We start from the raw sequence: 17,226 nt of genomic DNA, 5'->3' as shown, positions 1-17,226 counted from the left end.
GTTATGAACCAGTCAGTATTGGTCGGCCATATGAATGAAACAAAACGGAAATGATTAATTAATTATGCTAAATCATGCAAATATAACATGTCTTATACACAGCTATACACAGACAACTGCTGGGACTGCCCTAGCAGAGCTTCTGACAGACATTCACTGTGGTGCATTAAGTTTGTTGGAAACTCTCCAGCTCGCTGACAAACAATGAGTCATTTAAAATTTACTTTGAGTGTCCCTGTTTAAGAATTTCCACAACGGTAAAAAGTTAAGGGGCCTGAATACTTTCCAAACGCACTGCATGTACATACACAGCACATTCACATAATTGCCATCACAGAGTGGGCTATAAAAGAAATATGTTTTATTGTCACACCAAATGGGTGCAGTAAAATGTGTTTTATAGGGTCAGCCAAAGTAGTACGGCACCTTAGGGTTACGTACACCTGGCCCAACGCTCTAACCGCTAGGTTACCTGCGCCCTATGACTTACCCCCCCCCCCCCTCGAGTTCTGAATACACCTTAAGACATGAAAGGATAACTACTGTAAAGCTCAGTATGAAGAGTTTGACTTAATGTTCCATACAAAATGGGTAAATACTCCAAGGTTCATCAGTGCTGTAATTTATTTAAGCATGGGAACAATGTCACACAGACATGTCAGCTACTAACAAGCATTATTCAGAGTGTGATGTTATAAAATAGAAAAATTGCAAAAACAAAAACCTTGTTGTTATTTCTCTTTTGTGTTATAAAATCTTAATTAATTGGATTTATTATACAGTACCAGTCGAGTTAACACACCTACTCAAAGATCTTTATTTTTACTATTTTCTACATTGTATAATAAGAAGACATCAAAACTATGAAATAACACATATGGATTCATGTACTAACCAAAAAAAGTGTTAAAACAAATCAAAATAGATTTTATATTTGAGATTCTTCAAAGTCAAACCCTTTGCCTCTGACAGCTTTGCACACTCTTGGTATTCTCTCAACCAGCTTCATGAGGTAGTCACCTGGAATGCATTTCAATTAACAGGTGTGCCTTGTAAAAGTTAATTTGTGGTATTTCTTTCCTTCTTAATGCATTTGAGCCAATCAGTTATGTTGTGACAAGGTAGGGGTGGTATACAGAAGATAGCCCTATTTGGTAAAAGACCAAGTCCATATTATGGCAAGAACAACTCAAATAAGCAAAGAGAACTTTGAAAGTTTCTTAAATTGCAGGGCTTGATGGTTCTTGCGACTATGATGAAACTGGCTCTCATGAGGACCACCACAGGAAAGAAAGACCCAGAATTACCTCTAATGAACTTCTCCTCTACAGCAGAGTTACCAGCCCAAATAAATGCATCACAGAGTTCAAGTAACAGACATCTCAACATCAACTGTTCAGAGGAGACTGCGTGAATCAGGCCTTCATGGTTAAAGAAACCACTACTAAAGGACACAAATAAGAAGAAGAGACTTGCTTTGGCTAAGAAACACAAGCAATGGACATTAGACCGGTGGAAATCTCTCCTTTGGTCTGATGAGTTCAAATTTGAGATTTTAGGTTCTAACCGCCCTGTCTTTGTGAGATGCAGAGTAGGTGAACGGATGATCTCTGCATGTGTGGTTCCCACCGTGAAGCAAGGAGGAGGAGGTGTGATGCTGTGGGGGTGTTTTGCTGGTGACACTGTCTGTGATTTATTTAAAATTCAAGGCACACTTAACTAGCATGGCTACCACAGCATTCTGCAGCGATACGCCATCCCATATGGTTTGCGCTTCGTGGGATTATCATTTGTTTTTCAACAGAACAATGACCCAACACAGCTCCAGGCTGTGTAAGGGCTATTTGACTAAGAAGGAGAGTGATGGAGTGCTGTGTCAGATGACCTGGCCTCCACAATCACCCGACCTCAACCCAATAGAGATGGTTTGGGATGAGTTGGACCGCAGAGTGAAGGAAAAGCAGCCAACAAGTGCTCAGCATATGTGGGAACTCCTTCAAGACTGTTGGAAAAGCATTCCAGGTGAAGCTGGTCAAGAGAATGCCAAGAGTGTGCAAAGCTGTCATCAAGGCAAAGGATTGCTACTTTGAATAATCTAAAATATATTTTGAATTGTTGAACACTTTTTTGGTTACTACATTATTCCATGTGTGTTATTTCCTAGTTTTGATGTCTTCACTATTATACCATTTTTGACTGGTACTGTATATTTGTATGGCGTATTTTTGCTTGATATTGGTAGGTTTCAATTCATCTTAATGTTGCTGGCCTGAAGCCTTCATGTTATACTTTCAGCATAACCTATATAGGTCAGATTACTTTTGTAGCACACAATGTCTGGGAGTTTGTTAGGAGGCCATACATTATCTGTATGGAAGGAAAAAGGCATGATGTGGCAAGGTGGTAGGCACAAAGAGTGCTGCCACTGGTGCATAACCTTGGCCCATTCATTTCCCACTGACTCACCCCTCTCTTTATGATGGCTTTCCTCAGAAGGCTGACCACATCTCTCCCTTCCACCCCATGCGACTTGAAGCCCTTGGTCCATGACACCAGAATACTCTGCATGAACATACACACGCACGCACACAGACAATGACAACTTCTGGATCATTCTGAAGGCTCAAACCTCCAAATCACAGTTCCATTTGTCTCTTTAAATTTCAAATGCGGTCCTCAATAGTGAACCTTCTTATTCCTCACCTCATCCAGTTTGGTCTGCTGGCAGGGGAAGGAGAAGGTGAAGCCCAGAGGAAGCTTCTGGTTCTTGATCCCCAGCTTCTCCAGGAAGTTAGCAAGACATTCAGCAATATGGTCGAAGAGCTAAGGGCGAAACAGAGGGGTGTTAACATACAGCAGCAAACTGGTCAATGTGCTAGTAACCCCTTCAGTTCATTGATATGATCTATGGTTTTTCCCACCCCATTTTTCTCGTATTTTAGCGAAATTATGATGTTATGGTCAAATATGACATATATGACATAAAAGCCATTACCAACCTCACACCTTATTGAACACCCCGAATGTTGTCTTTACCCAACACAGTTCGAATTAGAAATACCTATGAAACCTCTATTCCAGAACCAGATGTTCTCCCCAGCATCAAAGTTAGCGATGTTATACATGTCATAAATCAGACCTACCGACATTGATACTGCTTGGTCTGAACGATGAGGCAGTGTTTAAAGGGACAATCAGCAGTTGCTACATACATATCATTCATGTATAAGTTTTTTTTTAAATGTATCTGTTGATTCTTGAAGAATATAACTTATGACTCATAAGCTTATTAGTTTCGTACCCCATCAGAACACAAAATAGAAAACTGTTTTACACCAATGTTTGTAAACAAAGTAAATGTAAACAAACCCGTTACAGCCTCATAACATAGTTAAAACTATAATTTTGATATCATGGATGGTCAGTCCTTGCATCCATAGGTCTGTGTGTTAATTACATTTCTTCAGCCCCATCCCTCAGCTTTTTACAGAAACAGTGGTGGAGTGGTTGCTTTGTTTTTGTTTAAACTCCCGATTGGCCCTTTAAGAGGTCACAGTAATAAGGTCAAAGGTCAAGCATCTGGCCCATTGCATGGATTTGCTGTGTGAATTTAGGTCATTCCTGATGTCCATTGAAATGAACATCCCCTTCTCCTCTCACCTCTTCGCCGCTGCCCCTCATCAGCTCCTCAGGAATGGCATAGATCTGGTTCTCCATCTCCACCTTCTGCTTCCCATTGTCAGACACCTTCACCAGCAGGACCCGGAAGTTGGTCCCACCCAGGTCGAGAGCCAGGAAGTCTCCCTTTTCTGGAAGAATCAGGGAAAAAACACACACATACTCAAAAATGCTGCAAAGCAAGAAAAACATTTTTATACAAAAAACACAAACTAACAGTACTAAGTCTACTCAACTGCAATAGAGAGGGTAAAGAAAACAGGTATACCAAATATTTAAGTGGAATGTGGTGCTCGTCTGGGTAAATAAATTATATACTACAAGTCTTCCAAACAGCCTAAATGGAGGACAACAATAAATCCAAGAATGTACCAAAAATAGGCCTAATGGTATTTTTCATGTCATAGTACTATTTTATAAAGAGTGTATACGTTTCTACCACAGTCTTTATGAAAGTTACAAAGCTGCAATAGAGATAACCATGAGCAGCAATAATGTTGATTGGAGCAGGGGTGTTCACAAGTCAGACTAAAATGAATTTCATTACAACCACAGAGGACATTGACCATGAAGCAGTAGGCTCCTTCTGAACATCGGAGTCCTCTTTGAAAAGTGATGTCGTTCACCCATTGCCAATAACATACCCATGACCTTCTACCATCTTTATGAGATATAAAGGGGAATCTTTCAATGGACTGACCTTATTTTATAATGCATAACAACCAACATAAAATGTTAATTACCAAACTATAAGGTTTTATTCCAGAATAAAACCCTCGTTATATATTGGAAAGGAAAATCAAGCTCATCACTTTGCACATTCACCACCCTGTGAAGTTCATCACTTATTTAATCTGTAGCCTAATAAAGTGCACTGTACTGCTTTGTAACACCTTTTACTTAGTTGTTTTGGTGGGCTGGCCTCCCATCTGCTCTGTAATCAAAGTATTCCCATAGTTCGCTTCTGCAGACAGTTTGTTCAACAAGCTGTGGACACTGAGCTATAATAAAAGTTGTGTGTGTGAAGTTATGAAATTTACGTTTGAAGAAGCCATGCTCTTCTTGCTTGCTTCTTAAGAAAGTGGCTTGCTCGGTGTCAGCTGCATGTGCAAACACAGCCTGGCTAGCTACTGCCCCCTTCAGTAATTTGTCTGAATCTTTGACGTCACGTGAGACACCTTTGACATAAGTACAGAAAGTAACAATAATTTGTCTGTCAAAGATTCAGACTCGATCCTCTCAATCCACATATGATGTCACGTGAGACAAATTTGACATAAGTACAGAAAGTAACAACAATTCTAGTACCAAACCGCTTTTCATGTTTTAGTATAAAGAAAAGTACAGAAGCTTCAGTATATCGTGCAACACTAGTCAAAAGAGTGAGAGAGAGACAAGATAGAGAGGCAGGGAAAGTGAGAATGATGAGAAAGAGGGAGGGAGACATAACAGTGGTTCAGCTGGATAGACACTTATCTGATAGGTTGGAGTTTAATATGCCAATAATGACCAGAATCAACAGGCTGAGCAAACCGAGGTTTGGCCTGGTTGCTTTTGCACTTTCTCTGCAATTCACATTTACCATTCCTCTCCAGTCACTTACGACAAATCAGTCTCCAAGAGTGGTTTTTGCCACCTGATATACTTTTGATATGCCCCGGTCACAGTCACTAACACAGGTCAAACTCAAAGGAAAATGCAGCTGGGACATTTCAATGTTAGAATGTAATGTCTAGATGGGATACAGCTACGTCAAAAAATATATATAAAAAATGGGGGCGGGGGGGGGGGCATTTTAGCTAACCCTTTTCCTAACCTTAACCTAATTCTCCTAAGCTGCTACATTAATTCTCCTAACCTGCTGGTTAGTTCTTCTAACCTGCAAAAAAAAGTCAATTTTGACAAAAGCTGTGTCCCTTCTAGACAAAACCCTCCTAGAGTGCATGTCCAATTAATTTAATTAAAAGTGGTATGCTAGTGTGGATGGATATTATAACAGAGCCCAGATTTTCTATGTGCCATTCTTCACCAGCATACTCTCATTAGCTAAAGGTTCATCATGGTTCTGGGGATCCAAAGCGGTGCACATTTTGTTCTTGACCGAGCACTCACACACCCAATTTAAAACAAAAGGCTTGATGATGAGTGGATTAGTTGAATCAAGTGGGTGAATGCTCGGGCAAAAACAAAAGGTGCCAAGATTGAGAAACTAGGGCGAAGATTGAGAAACCCTGATCTAAAGGGCTGTCAAACAAAAAAACTCCCTCCTATTCTCACCTCAACAACCAGTCCATAGTTGACATATTTCTAAGCATGGGTTGTGCTGTTTCTTGAAGAGTCCAATTACTGTGCATGAGAAGGCTTGATGGCCAGGTCTCTCTTGGGAGAGAGGTCTTCTGACACCAATGGCACTTTTTCATTCAATACAGGTTAAATAAGATTTAAAAAACACTTTAGATGGGGCCAGAGTCATACATCTATAAATATATATATATATCCATCTATGGCTCTTAACTGGGCTTAGCTGTGTCACTCTGACACAGTTCACTGACACAGGTCATATTCTGCAGCTGAGACACACAGCTTCAGGATTTATGTGCTTTTCACCACCAGTCTCTCATTCTACCAGCCTGCCCTCACCTAAGCAAGTTACAAATATGAAATTATTGAAGAATTGTGCAATTTTTCTTATTCCTGTAAAGTGCATTGGTAGGCAAGACATGGGTCTCTATGGACTCTAAGAAGGGCCTGCGGCATGGATGTACTGAGATTTCTCCAGGCCTCCCTGAAGAAAGAAGTTCTGACCTCGATGGGACTTCGTGATTAAATAACAATTAAGTATGCGTCCCAAATGGCACCCTATTACCTTTATAGTGAACTACTTTTGACCAGTGCTTTTGGCCAGTCCCACTGTAAAGGGAATGTGGTGCCATTTGGAACACAACGTAAATAGAATAGAAATTACTCAGATGTCTGTCAGACCCCCTCCACCGACCCCCTTACCTGTCCTGTCAGGGGTGGAGCGCACAAACGTGGGCAGCATCTTCACAGCAGCCGTAGGGTTGGAGTCACGGCCCAGCCCCTTATACATCTCCCTCCGGAACCTCTCAGACACGTCAATCAGGTTCTCGTCCGATAACCGCAGGTGGTACAATAATTTATCCACCTTAAGAGGGAGAGAAAGAGGAAGAAAACAGAGTAAGATAAATATACAGTGCATTCGGAAAGTTTTCAGACCCAATGACTTTTTCCACATTTTGTTACGTTACATCCTTATTCTAAAATTTAATTAATTATTTTTTCCCATCAATCTACACAAAATACCCCATAATGACGAAGCAAAAACAGGTTTACACATTTTTGCAAATACTCAGTACTGTTCAAAAGTTTGAGGTCATTTAGAAATGTCCTTGTTTTTGAAAGAAAAGCAGATTTTTTTGTCCATTAAAATATCATCAAATTGATCAGAAATACAGTGTAGAGATTGTTCATGTTGTAAATGACAATTGTAGATGGAAATGGCAGCTTTTTAATGGAATATCTACATAGGCGTACAGAGGACCATTATAAGCAACCATCACTCCTGTGTTCCAGTGAAACGTTGTGTTAGCTAATCCAAGTTTATAATTTAAAAAAGGCAAATTGATCAATAGAAAACCCTTTTGTAATTACAGTTGAAGTAGGAAGTTTACATACGAGTTTTAATGACACCAACCAAAGTGTTTTTCAACCACTCCAGAGTTCCTCTGTCCAGTGTGTGTGTGTTATTTTTCCCATCTTAATCTTTTCTTTTTATTGGCCAGTCTGAGAAACGGCTTTTTCTTTGCAACTCTGCCTAGAAGGCCAGCATCCCGGAGTCGTCTCTTCACTGTTGACGTTGACTGGTGTTTTGCGGGTACCATTTAATGAAGCTGCCAGTTGAGGACTTGTGAGGCGTCTGTTTCTCAAACTAGACACAAATGTACTTGTCCTCTTGCTCAATGTCTACAGTACACTGTATTTCTGATCAATTTGATATTAATTTAAAAATGGACCAAAAAAAATTGCTTTTCTTTCAAAAACAAGGACATTTCTAAGTGACCCCAAACTTTTGAACTTTAGTGAATATTAAAAAAACAGAAACATCTTATTTACATAAGTATTCAGACCCTTTGAAAAGAGACTCAACATTTAGGTCAGGTGCATCCTGTTTCCATTGATCATCCATGAGATGTTTCTACAACTTTATTGGAGTCCACCTGTGGTAACTTCAATCGATTGAACATGATTTGGAAAGGCACACAGCTATATGGTCCCACAGTTGACAGTGAATGTCAGAGCAAAAACGAAGCCATTTTTTTATTTTACTAGGCAAGTCAGTTAAGAACAAATTCTTATTTTCATTGACGGCCTAGGAACAGCGGGTTATCGGGTTTATTGTCAGCAAACTTAACATGTGTAAATATTTGTATGAACATAAGATTCAACAAATGAGACAAACTGAACAAGTTCCACAGACATGTGACTAACAGAAATTGAATAATGTGTCCCTGAACAAGGGGGGAGGGGTGGGGTTGGGGTCAAAATCAAAAGTAACAGTCAATGCAGCTGGTGGCCACACCAGATACTAAGTACTGCAGTGCATCTCCTCCTCGTGGACAGCAGCAGATTTGCCAGTTCTTACTGTGTGATGTTACCTCATTCTTCCACCATGGCACCTGCAAGTTCCCAGACATTTCTGGGGGGGGTATGGCCCAGCCCTCACCCTCCGATCCATTAGGTCCCAGACGTGCTCAATGGGATTGAGATCCGGGCTCCTTGCTGGCCATGGCAGAACACTGACATCCCTGCCTTGCAGGAAATCACGCACGGAACAAGCAGTATGGCTGGTGGCATTGTCATGCTGTTGGGCCATGTCAGGATGAGCCTGCAGGAAGGATACCACGTGAGGGAGGAGAATGTCTTCCCTGTAATGCACAGCGTTGAGAATGCCTGCAATGACAACAAACTCAAACCAATGATGCTGTGATACCACCCCAGACCATGACAGACACTCCACCTCCAAATCGATCCCTCTCCAGAGTACAGACCTCATTGTAACGCTCATTCCTTCGATGATAAACGCGAATCTGACAATCACCCCTGGTGAGACAAAACCGCGGCTCGTCAGTGAAGAGCACTTTTTGCCAGTCCTGTCTGGTCCAGCGACGGTGGTCTTGTCTGTGTCCATAGGCGACATTGTTGCCGGTGATGTCTGGTGAGGACCTGCCTTACAACAGGCCTTCAAGCCTTCAGTCCAGCCCCTCTCAGCTTTTGTGGACAGTCTGAGCACTGATGGAGGAATTGTGCATTCCTGGTGTAACTTGGACAGTTGTTGCTGCCATCGAGTACCTGTTCCGCAGGTGTGATGTTCGGATGTATCGATCCTGTGCAGGTGTTGTTACACGTGGTCTGCCACTACGAGGACAATCAGATGTCCGTCCTGTCTCCCTGTGGCGCTGTCTTAGGCGTCTTACAGTATGGGCATTGCAATGTATTGCCCTGTTCACATCTGCAGTCCTCATGCCTCCTTGCAGCATGTCTAAGGCACGTTCACGTGCAGGAAGTCTGGGCATCTTTCTTTTGGTCAGAGTCAGTAGAAAGGCCTCTTTAGTGTTCTAAGTTATCATAACTGTAACCTTAATTTCCTACCATCTGTAAGCTATTAGTGTCTTAACGACCATTCCACAGGTGCATGTTCATTAATTGTTTACGGTTTGTTGAACAAGCATGAGAAACAGTGTTAAAACCCTTTACAATGAAGATCTGTGACGTTATTTGGATTTTACGAATTATCTTTGAAAGACAGGGTCGTGAAAAATGGATGTTTCTTTTTTTGCTGAGTTTAGTTTGGAACCACCAAGACTCTTCCTAGAGCTGGCCGCTTGGCCAAACTGAGCAATTGGGGGAGGTGACCAAGAACCCAATGGTCACTGACAATGCTCCACAGTTCTCTGGTGATGTTTTTCAGCAGACTAGTCAGGGAGACTAGTCAGGATTCAGGGATATATGAACGGAGCAAAGTACAGAGAGATCCGTGATGAAAACCTGCTCCAGAGCACTCAGGACCTCATACTGAGGTGAAAGTTCACCTTTCAACAGGTCAACAACCCTAAGCACACAGCCAACACCAAGCTGGGGTGGCTTCAGGACAAGTCTGTGAATGTCCTTGAGTTGCCCCAGCCAGAGCCCGGACTTGAACCCGATCTAACATCTCTGGAGAGACCTGAAAATAGCTGTGCAGTGATGCTCCCCATCCAACCTGAGAGCTTGAGAGGCTCTGCAGAGAAGAATGGGAGAAACTCCACAGATACTGGTGTGCCATGCCTGTAGCGTCATACCCAAGAATACTCGAGGTTGTAATCCCTGCCAAAGGTGCTTCAACAAAGTACTGAGTAAAGGGTCTGAATACTTATGTAAATATGATATTTCAGTGTTAATACATTTGCAACAATTTAGAAAAACCTGTTTTTGTTTTGTCATTATGGGGTATTGTGTGTAGATTAATGAGGGGGAAAAAATAATGAATCCATTTTAGAATAAGGCTGTAACAACAAAATGTGGGTCTTAATACTTTCCGAATGCACTGTAACTGGAAGGTGGTAAAGGTATTTATCCACCTGACCTTAGGAAAGGGCAACAGAGAAAAGAAGATGCATTATTACAACAGGCCTTGTTCGAGACAGAAAGGCTAATAGGGCAGGAGCATGTTTCCTGTTTCTGTAGCGTGAGGCAGCTTGACGTACCGGTCTACCCCCTGGACAGGACGCTATTGATTCCTGATTGAATGTCTGACTTATAGCCTGACAGGAGTAGTCAATGTTCATGAGGTTTACCGTGCAGTGACAATGGTTAGCTAATAGCTATACAAAGGAACCTTCTGTTTGCTTACGTGGTTATAAGTGTATGTCTCTATTTTGTTGCTTTCCCACTGAAGTTACATAGCGTTGTGTTCAATTAGCACAATTAGTGTGTGTGTGTGTGTCTGTCTGCTTATATACTTGTGAGAACCAGAAGTCCTCACAAGATTAGTAAACCAAAGATCATTCTGAGAAGTGAGGACATTTTGCCAGTCCTCAAAGGGAAAAGGGCTATTTTAGGCTTAGGAGTTAGTGTTAGGTTTAAGGTTAAGGTTAGGTTAAGGGATAATAGGATTTTGAATGGTAATCAATTGTTGGTTCCTGAACAGTCCTCACAAGTATAGTAAAACAAACGTGTGTGTGCGAGTTAGAGCTGGGACGATAAATTGAAAATGATCGACAACGACCATACCGATTACTTATCACAGGCATTTTGCTGATATTGTGTATTATGATCCAAGAAAAATGTGAAGTTTGAAATTAAATAAGTTTGCTCATATGGGTTGTTAACCCTTTACACTCATGGGAATTGGCCTATATTGATAGGGCTTAATTCAAATGTTTCTTACAGATTAAATATGACAAGCATATGCGTAACATTGGTAGCAATTGAAAAGGAACAGTTTAGAGAATATTTAAAAAATTATTAGACCACAACAGTTCCCCTGAAATGACTGAATCCAAACATTACAGTGTTGATTTTATTTTTACTGTACTTTGACGCATTTGTTGATAACGAAACCCGAAAACACCCTGGATACATTCAGTAACATGGTACGACTATTCCTGGAAAATGTGGGGTAGGTGAAAAATAAGACAAACAAATTACAAGGTTTTAAGTGAGAGGACTAATTGGTGTCCCCAAGTGGCCACACACCTCTAAAGAATGCACAGTTCCTAAGCAATTTCAATGCACTTTTATGACTAAAGGACTATGAACTCTGCTGCACACCGCATCAAGTCATCTCTGACTTGAACTGTACACAAAATAACTGCACTATACTGCTAATCTCTCAACATTTAGATATATTCATACTGATAGTGTACATTTGTACATCCACTGTATATGTGTATAGCTGCTCATTCTCATAGCTCTATGCTCACTCTACCTATTTCTATATAATGTATGTTTTTTAAACTCTGCTGTCTGTATTCTGTCTCTAAATGTTGTCGATCACAACCAACACCATATTACCTAGTCAAATTCGGAGTATGCGTAAATGTACTTGGCGTATAAGGGTGATTCTGACTCAAAGAGTCATCAACCTTAAGGTACTTTTTTTATCTATTCTAACTGTGCTGTTGAGGAACTAGAGCAAGCACACTTGTAGGTCATTTCATTTGGAGCACAACCCTGCATCACCGGCATCACAAATGACTGTTGTTGTTCAAAAATCCCCCCCAACATTTTTTGGGGGGAAAGCTTGTTCTATTGCCAACATGACTAGCTAAGTTATAAAATATGATCTTACAGTGTTCAGCTTTCACAAGGTAATTCAGATAAACAGATCATAAAAAGGAGTCTTGAGAGCATTCAGGTGTATGCGCCCGGCCAAATGTTCTTCACAATAAATAAACATAGGCACCTTCTGTTCAGAACAACTCAGGGTATGATTCCATTTAATCTTGTAACTGTACATCAAACATAGTGATCATAAATGTTGAAGCTGTATATGACACAAGTTTTATGATTTCGAAATGTGAAGTGCACATTTGGACTCACAGGTGTTTGCCTAGCTTGTGTAACATCAAAGCCCTATTTATTATAATCCTCAACGGCTCATCTTTCAAAATACACTTCTTGTCGAGCGAGGTGTTCACGTTCAGAACGGCTGTCAGTCCAAACCCATACAGTGCTGTGAAGCGCAGAGCCTGACTTCATGTATAGCATGTTACTGTATGGCTACTATGTTCCAATTTAGGTGTTTATTAGTGCCCAAATCTGGCAAATCACGATATGGATTTTTGTTCATATCACCCACTTCTAGTGTGTGTAGCTATTAGGGTTGCAAAAGGGTCGGAAACTTTCAGGTACATTTAATTTTTCAGAATATTTTGTATGGGAAGTTAAGCCCGGGAATTTGTGGAATTTTGCTTAAATTCATCAAAAAAGGTTAGCTCATAACAGTGAACCTTTGAAGGATACACATAAGGCAGTTCTAGGTCTTGTGGCATATTTTGGTTAAACTATCCCCAATGCAATAGAATTGCAACCCTCTGCATACACAGTGCATTCTTCCATCACATGTACAGCTGATTCTCAAGATCTTGCACAGTAATGAGATGTTATTGAGCCCACACCACCACACTGTTTGAGCCAAGGACTACATGCTTTCTGGTAAGTTTTGATTACAATACTGGGTGGGGTGAATATATTTTATAGGACATACACAATTTTTTGTTAACTAGTAAATAGTAGCCTACAGCAAAGTGTGTTTAAATAATTTCTAACTTGTTAACAATTTCTGCTAGTTAGTTTTTGCTGCCGTGTGGGTTTTAGCTTGCTTGAGCCTGCTAACTGAGGACTGTTAATTCACCTGTTTCCATACAGGTTTCATTTAAAAACATTTATCTTACAAAGGAGTTGTTTAATCTAACTGCTTAACTATTTATCTGTACATGGAATTGTGTTTTTTTTTTTACTAATTGTTTTCTAATCTTTACAGGAAAATGCCACGGGCACTATCTGATGTTTGGAGAAATTTCACTGCAGCTAATGTAGAACGAAAAGCTATGTACATTTGCAAATAATGTGCCAAATCATGTGAAGAATGCAACAAAGATGCAGAATCATCTGGCCAAGTGCATAAAGTTCCCTCAGCGCTCACAACAAGCAACCTCTGACAAAAGTCCCTCTACTTCTATTTGAGGTGAAAATTATGAATCAGACACCTTATCGACAGCAATTGCTCATGGTCCTCCTGGAATCAGAAGTTGTTTTGGCTCAATGGAGGAACGTAGTCAGAGAAATGCTGATGAATGTCTTACTCAAGCTGTGTATGCAACTCGTTCACCTCTGATTCTCACAGGCAATGTGTATTGGAAAAGATTTCTGAATGTTCTTCGCCCAGCATACACGCCTCCAATCAGACATGCTTTATCTACTCATTTCATGGATGCAGAGTTCAACAGAGTTCAAGTGAAGGTCAAGCAAATCATAGAGAAAGCAGACTGTATTGCAATCATCTCTGATGGGTGGTAGAATGTTCGTGGGCAAGGAATAATTAACTACATCATCTCCACCTCTTAACCAGTATTCTACAAGAGCAGACACAAGGGACAACAGACACACCGGTCGCTACATTGCAGATGAGCTGAAGGCAGTCATCATTGACCTTGGACCACAGAAGGTATTTGCACTGGTGACAGACAATGCTGTGAACATGAAGGCCACTTGGTCTAAAGTGGAGGAGTCCTACCCTCACATCACACCCACTGGCTGTGCTGCTCATGCATTGAATCTGCTCCTCAAGGACATCATGGCACTGACAACAATGGATACACTCTACAAGAGAGCCAAGGAAATGGTTTGTAATATGAAGGGTCATAAAGTTATAGCAGCAATCTACCTCACCAAGCAAAGTGAGAAGAATAATAGCACCACACTGAAGCTGCTCAGCAACACCCGTTAGGGTGGTGTTGTCATCATGTTTGACAGTCTCCTGGAGGTGAAGGAGTCTCTCCAAGAAATAGCCATATCACAGTCTGCCGATATGGACAGCCCCATCAAGAGGTTCATCCTGGATGATTTATTTTGGGAGAGAGTGGTAAGCAGCCTGAAACTCCTGAAACCTATAGCAGTAGCCATTGCACGGATTGAAGGAGACAATGCCATCTTGATTGATGTTCAGACTCAGCTTGCAGATGTAAGAGAATAAATCTGCACTGCCCTTCCCACTTCACTGTTGCTCCAAGCCGAGGAAACTGGAGTTCTGAAATACATCAAAAAGCGTGAAGACTTCTGCCTGAAGCTCAAACACGCCACAGCGTACATGTTGGACCCCAAGTATGCTGGCAAGAGAATCCTGTCTGGTGCAGAGATCATCAAGGCCTATGGTGTCATTACTACCATGTCTCGCCTCCTTGGCCTGGATGAGGGCAAGCTTCTTGGCAGTCTGGCGAAGTACACTTCTAAGCAAGGGCTTTGGGATGGCGATGCAATATGGCAGTCGTGCCAACACGTCTCATTAGTCACCTGGTGGGAGGAACTTTGTGGATATGAGGCTGTTTCCCCTGTTGCCTCCATCATCCTCCAAATCCCACCAACATCAGCCGCCTCGGAGTGCAACTGGTCCTTGTTTGGGAAGACACTCACCGAAGCATGCAACAGGATGACAAATACAAGGGTTGAAAATTAGTGGCCGTCCGGGCCAATTTGAGGCTTTTTGAGCCTGACAACGAGCCATCCTCAACAAGGTTAGAAAGTGATAGTGAAGATGAGGCCTCAGAGTCTGATGTTCAAGAGGTGGACATTGAGGAGGTCCGGAGAGAAGACATGGAAGACTGAGAGGAAGACAACCAAAGCTTTAGTTTCTAGACTATCATTTTACAGATGTATGTTGAAAATGTTTTTGGGAGATGCAATGGATCATTGGGGATCATTCAATATTCCCTTTAGTTTGTTGTTCAGTGAAATCATCCCATGTGAAGAGTCAACTCATTTAATTAAAGTTCAATTCGTAACTCAAGTTTTTATTTCTATTGGGAGGATTTAATCATTTGCAATTATGTCTACTTACGATAAACCTTTTACCTTATGTTTCTGTCTCCATATGATGTGGTAAATATATCCAACGCAAAAAACATCTACATTTAAATGGTATTAATATTAATACCCATATATTCCCGTTAATTCCCACCTCTGAATATTCCCCAAAATGTGCAACCCTCGTAGCTATGGGCCGGAGCCATTAGGGCCAGTGGGAGTACCATCTTGTCACCGCTAACAGAATACATCTGGCACTCATTATACTACAATCTACCCTGCTGAAATGCCAACAGTAATCTGATATTTTTAAATTGTTTATTTTATTTAACTTAGGCAAGTCCGTTAAGAACACATTCTTATTTATAATGACAGCCTACCCCGGCCAAACCCAGATGACGCTGGGCCCAGGGACGTCTTCCTGGGGGCTTGGAAATTGCCCCGGACCTCTCCGTCTGCCCCACCAAGTACCAGGACCTCTGGGAGGGGTTCAGTAAGGCCCGGGCCACTTCGCTTCCACTGCACCAACCGGTATCCGGGAAGGTCAAGCCTGAGGCGCTGGCTCACCGCTATAGTGCCGCGGCTATTACCCCAGAAGCAGAGACCTTTTCCCCCCCGCTCCAAGATCATTAGCCCCTCTGCTGTTTGTCCTCTGTTGCCCCATACCCTCCGTATTTCTCCTACCTTTTCTGTGAATTAGAATTAAAACTATGTCTGACTGCCCCTTGTCTCCTGTTTCCAGACTCACCCCTCTCCCTCGTCTCATCGATGGCTGACCGGCGTACATGGTGAGATGGCAGGGGATTCCAGTACCTGGTTGACTGGGAGGGTTACGGCCCGGAGGAGAGGTCCTGGGTCTCCACTAGGGACATCCTGGACCCAGGCCACATCTCATCTCCAGCGCCAGCACCCCACTCAACCAGGTGCGTGCCCAGGTAGGACGCATGGTGCATCCCTGGGGGAGGGGGGGGGGGGTACGGTCACACCCTGATCTGTTTCACCAGTCCATGTCTCCACAAAGTGTCACCCATCTTCCCCATTATCCCCTGTATATATGTACCTGTGTTTTCTGTCTGTCTTTTGCCAGTTCACCTTGTTTGTTCAAGCCTACCTGCGTTTTTGTCTCAGCTCCTGTTTTTCCCCTAGTCTCTCTTTTTCTCGTCCTCCTGGTTGTTAACTTTTACTTGTCCTGACCCTGTACCCGCCCGACCACTGCCTGTATCTGACCCTGAGCCTGCCTGCCATTCTGTACCTTTGTTCCACCTCTGGATTACCGACCTCTGCCTGACCTGACCCTGAGCCTGACTGCTGTCCTGTACCTTGGCCTCAGCTCTGGATTATTGACCCCTGCCTGCCATGACCTGTTGTTTGCCTGCCTCTGTGGTTACAATAAACATTGTTACTTCACATAGTCTGCACTTGGGTCTTACCTTGATTCCTCTAATAGGTTCAGATTGTTTCCACAGCCAAGGTAACATTACAGACAAGCAGTCATCACAGAGACTACACAATGGAATATCATGATATATGTTTTCTATCTTATTTAGATTTCCAGTTAGGTACATCGTCTACAATAGGTCTAGGCCAATTTGTTTCTCGTCAATCATACCACGGTCAAACAAAGCCAAATCTGACTATTTCTGAAGGCCCTCTCTCTCAGCTACTTAAATTAACATTCTGTATCAAGCCTCCTTCCTCTGACAACATTTTATTGTACTGGAACACGAGTCACACTTCCCCAGGGCTAACTAAAACCACCCCCTGCTCTACTGGTTTGCTCCAACTCCAGGAACTAGCCTAGATGCCTCTGCTTAGCACCAGCCATATGTACTGGCAGCTGATGTCCTCCACGGGCCCACCACAGTACTTTAAATAAATACAGAAAGTATTCAGACCACTTCCCTTTTCCACATTTTGTTAAGTTACAGCTTGATTCTAAAATAATTAAATAAATAACAATGTCAT

General features: G+C 42.0%; 1 protein-coding gene across 2 annotated transcripts in view; it reads right to left on the bottom strand.

The window, feature by feature from the left end:
• Positions 1-17,226, bottom strand: part of LOC135513911 (hexokinase-2-like) — a 93,036-nt gene that overhangs the window by 60,133 nt on the left and 15,677 nt on the right. For both annotated transcript variants that reach the window (XM_064936917.1, XM_064936918.1), the window contains exons 2-5: positions 6,682-6,844; positions 3,661-3,809; positions 2,704-2,823; positions 2,467-2,562 (exon numbers count right to left, since the gene is read on the bottom strand). In XM_064936917.1, the coding sequence (XP_064792989.1) occupies positions 2,467-2,562; positions 2,704-2,823; positions 3,661-3,809; positions 6,682-6,844 (528 nt within the window). The remainder of the gene's footprint in view (positions 1-2,466; positions 2,563-2,703; positions 2,824-3,660; positions 3,810-6,681; positions 6,845-17,226) is intronic.

Source organism: Oncorhynchus masou, chromosome 25 (assembly GCF_036934945.1).
Source record: "Oncorhynchus masou masou isolate Uvic2021 chromosome 25, UVic_Omas_1.1, whole genome shotgun sequence".
Classification (NCBI taxonomy): Eukaryota; Metazoa; Chordata; class Actinopteri; order Salmoniformes; family Salmonidae; genus Oncorhynchus; species Oncorhynchus masou.
This window is presented reverse-complemented; position numbering and strand designations above follow the sequence as displayed.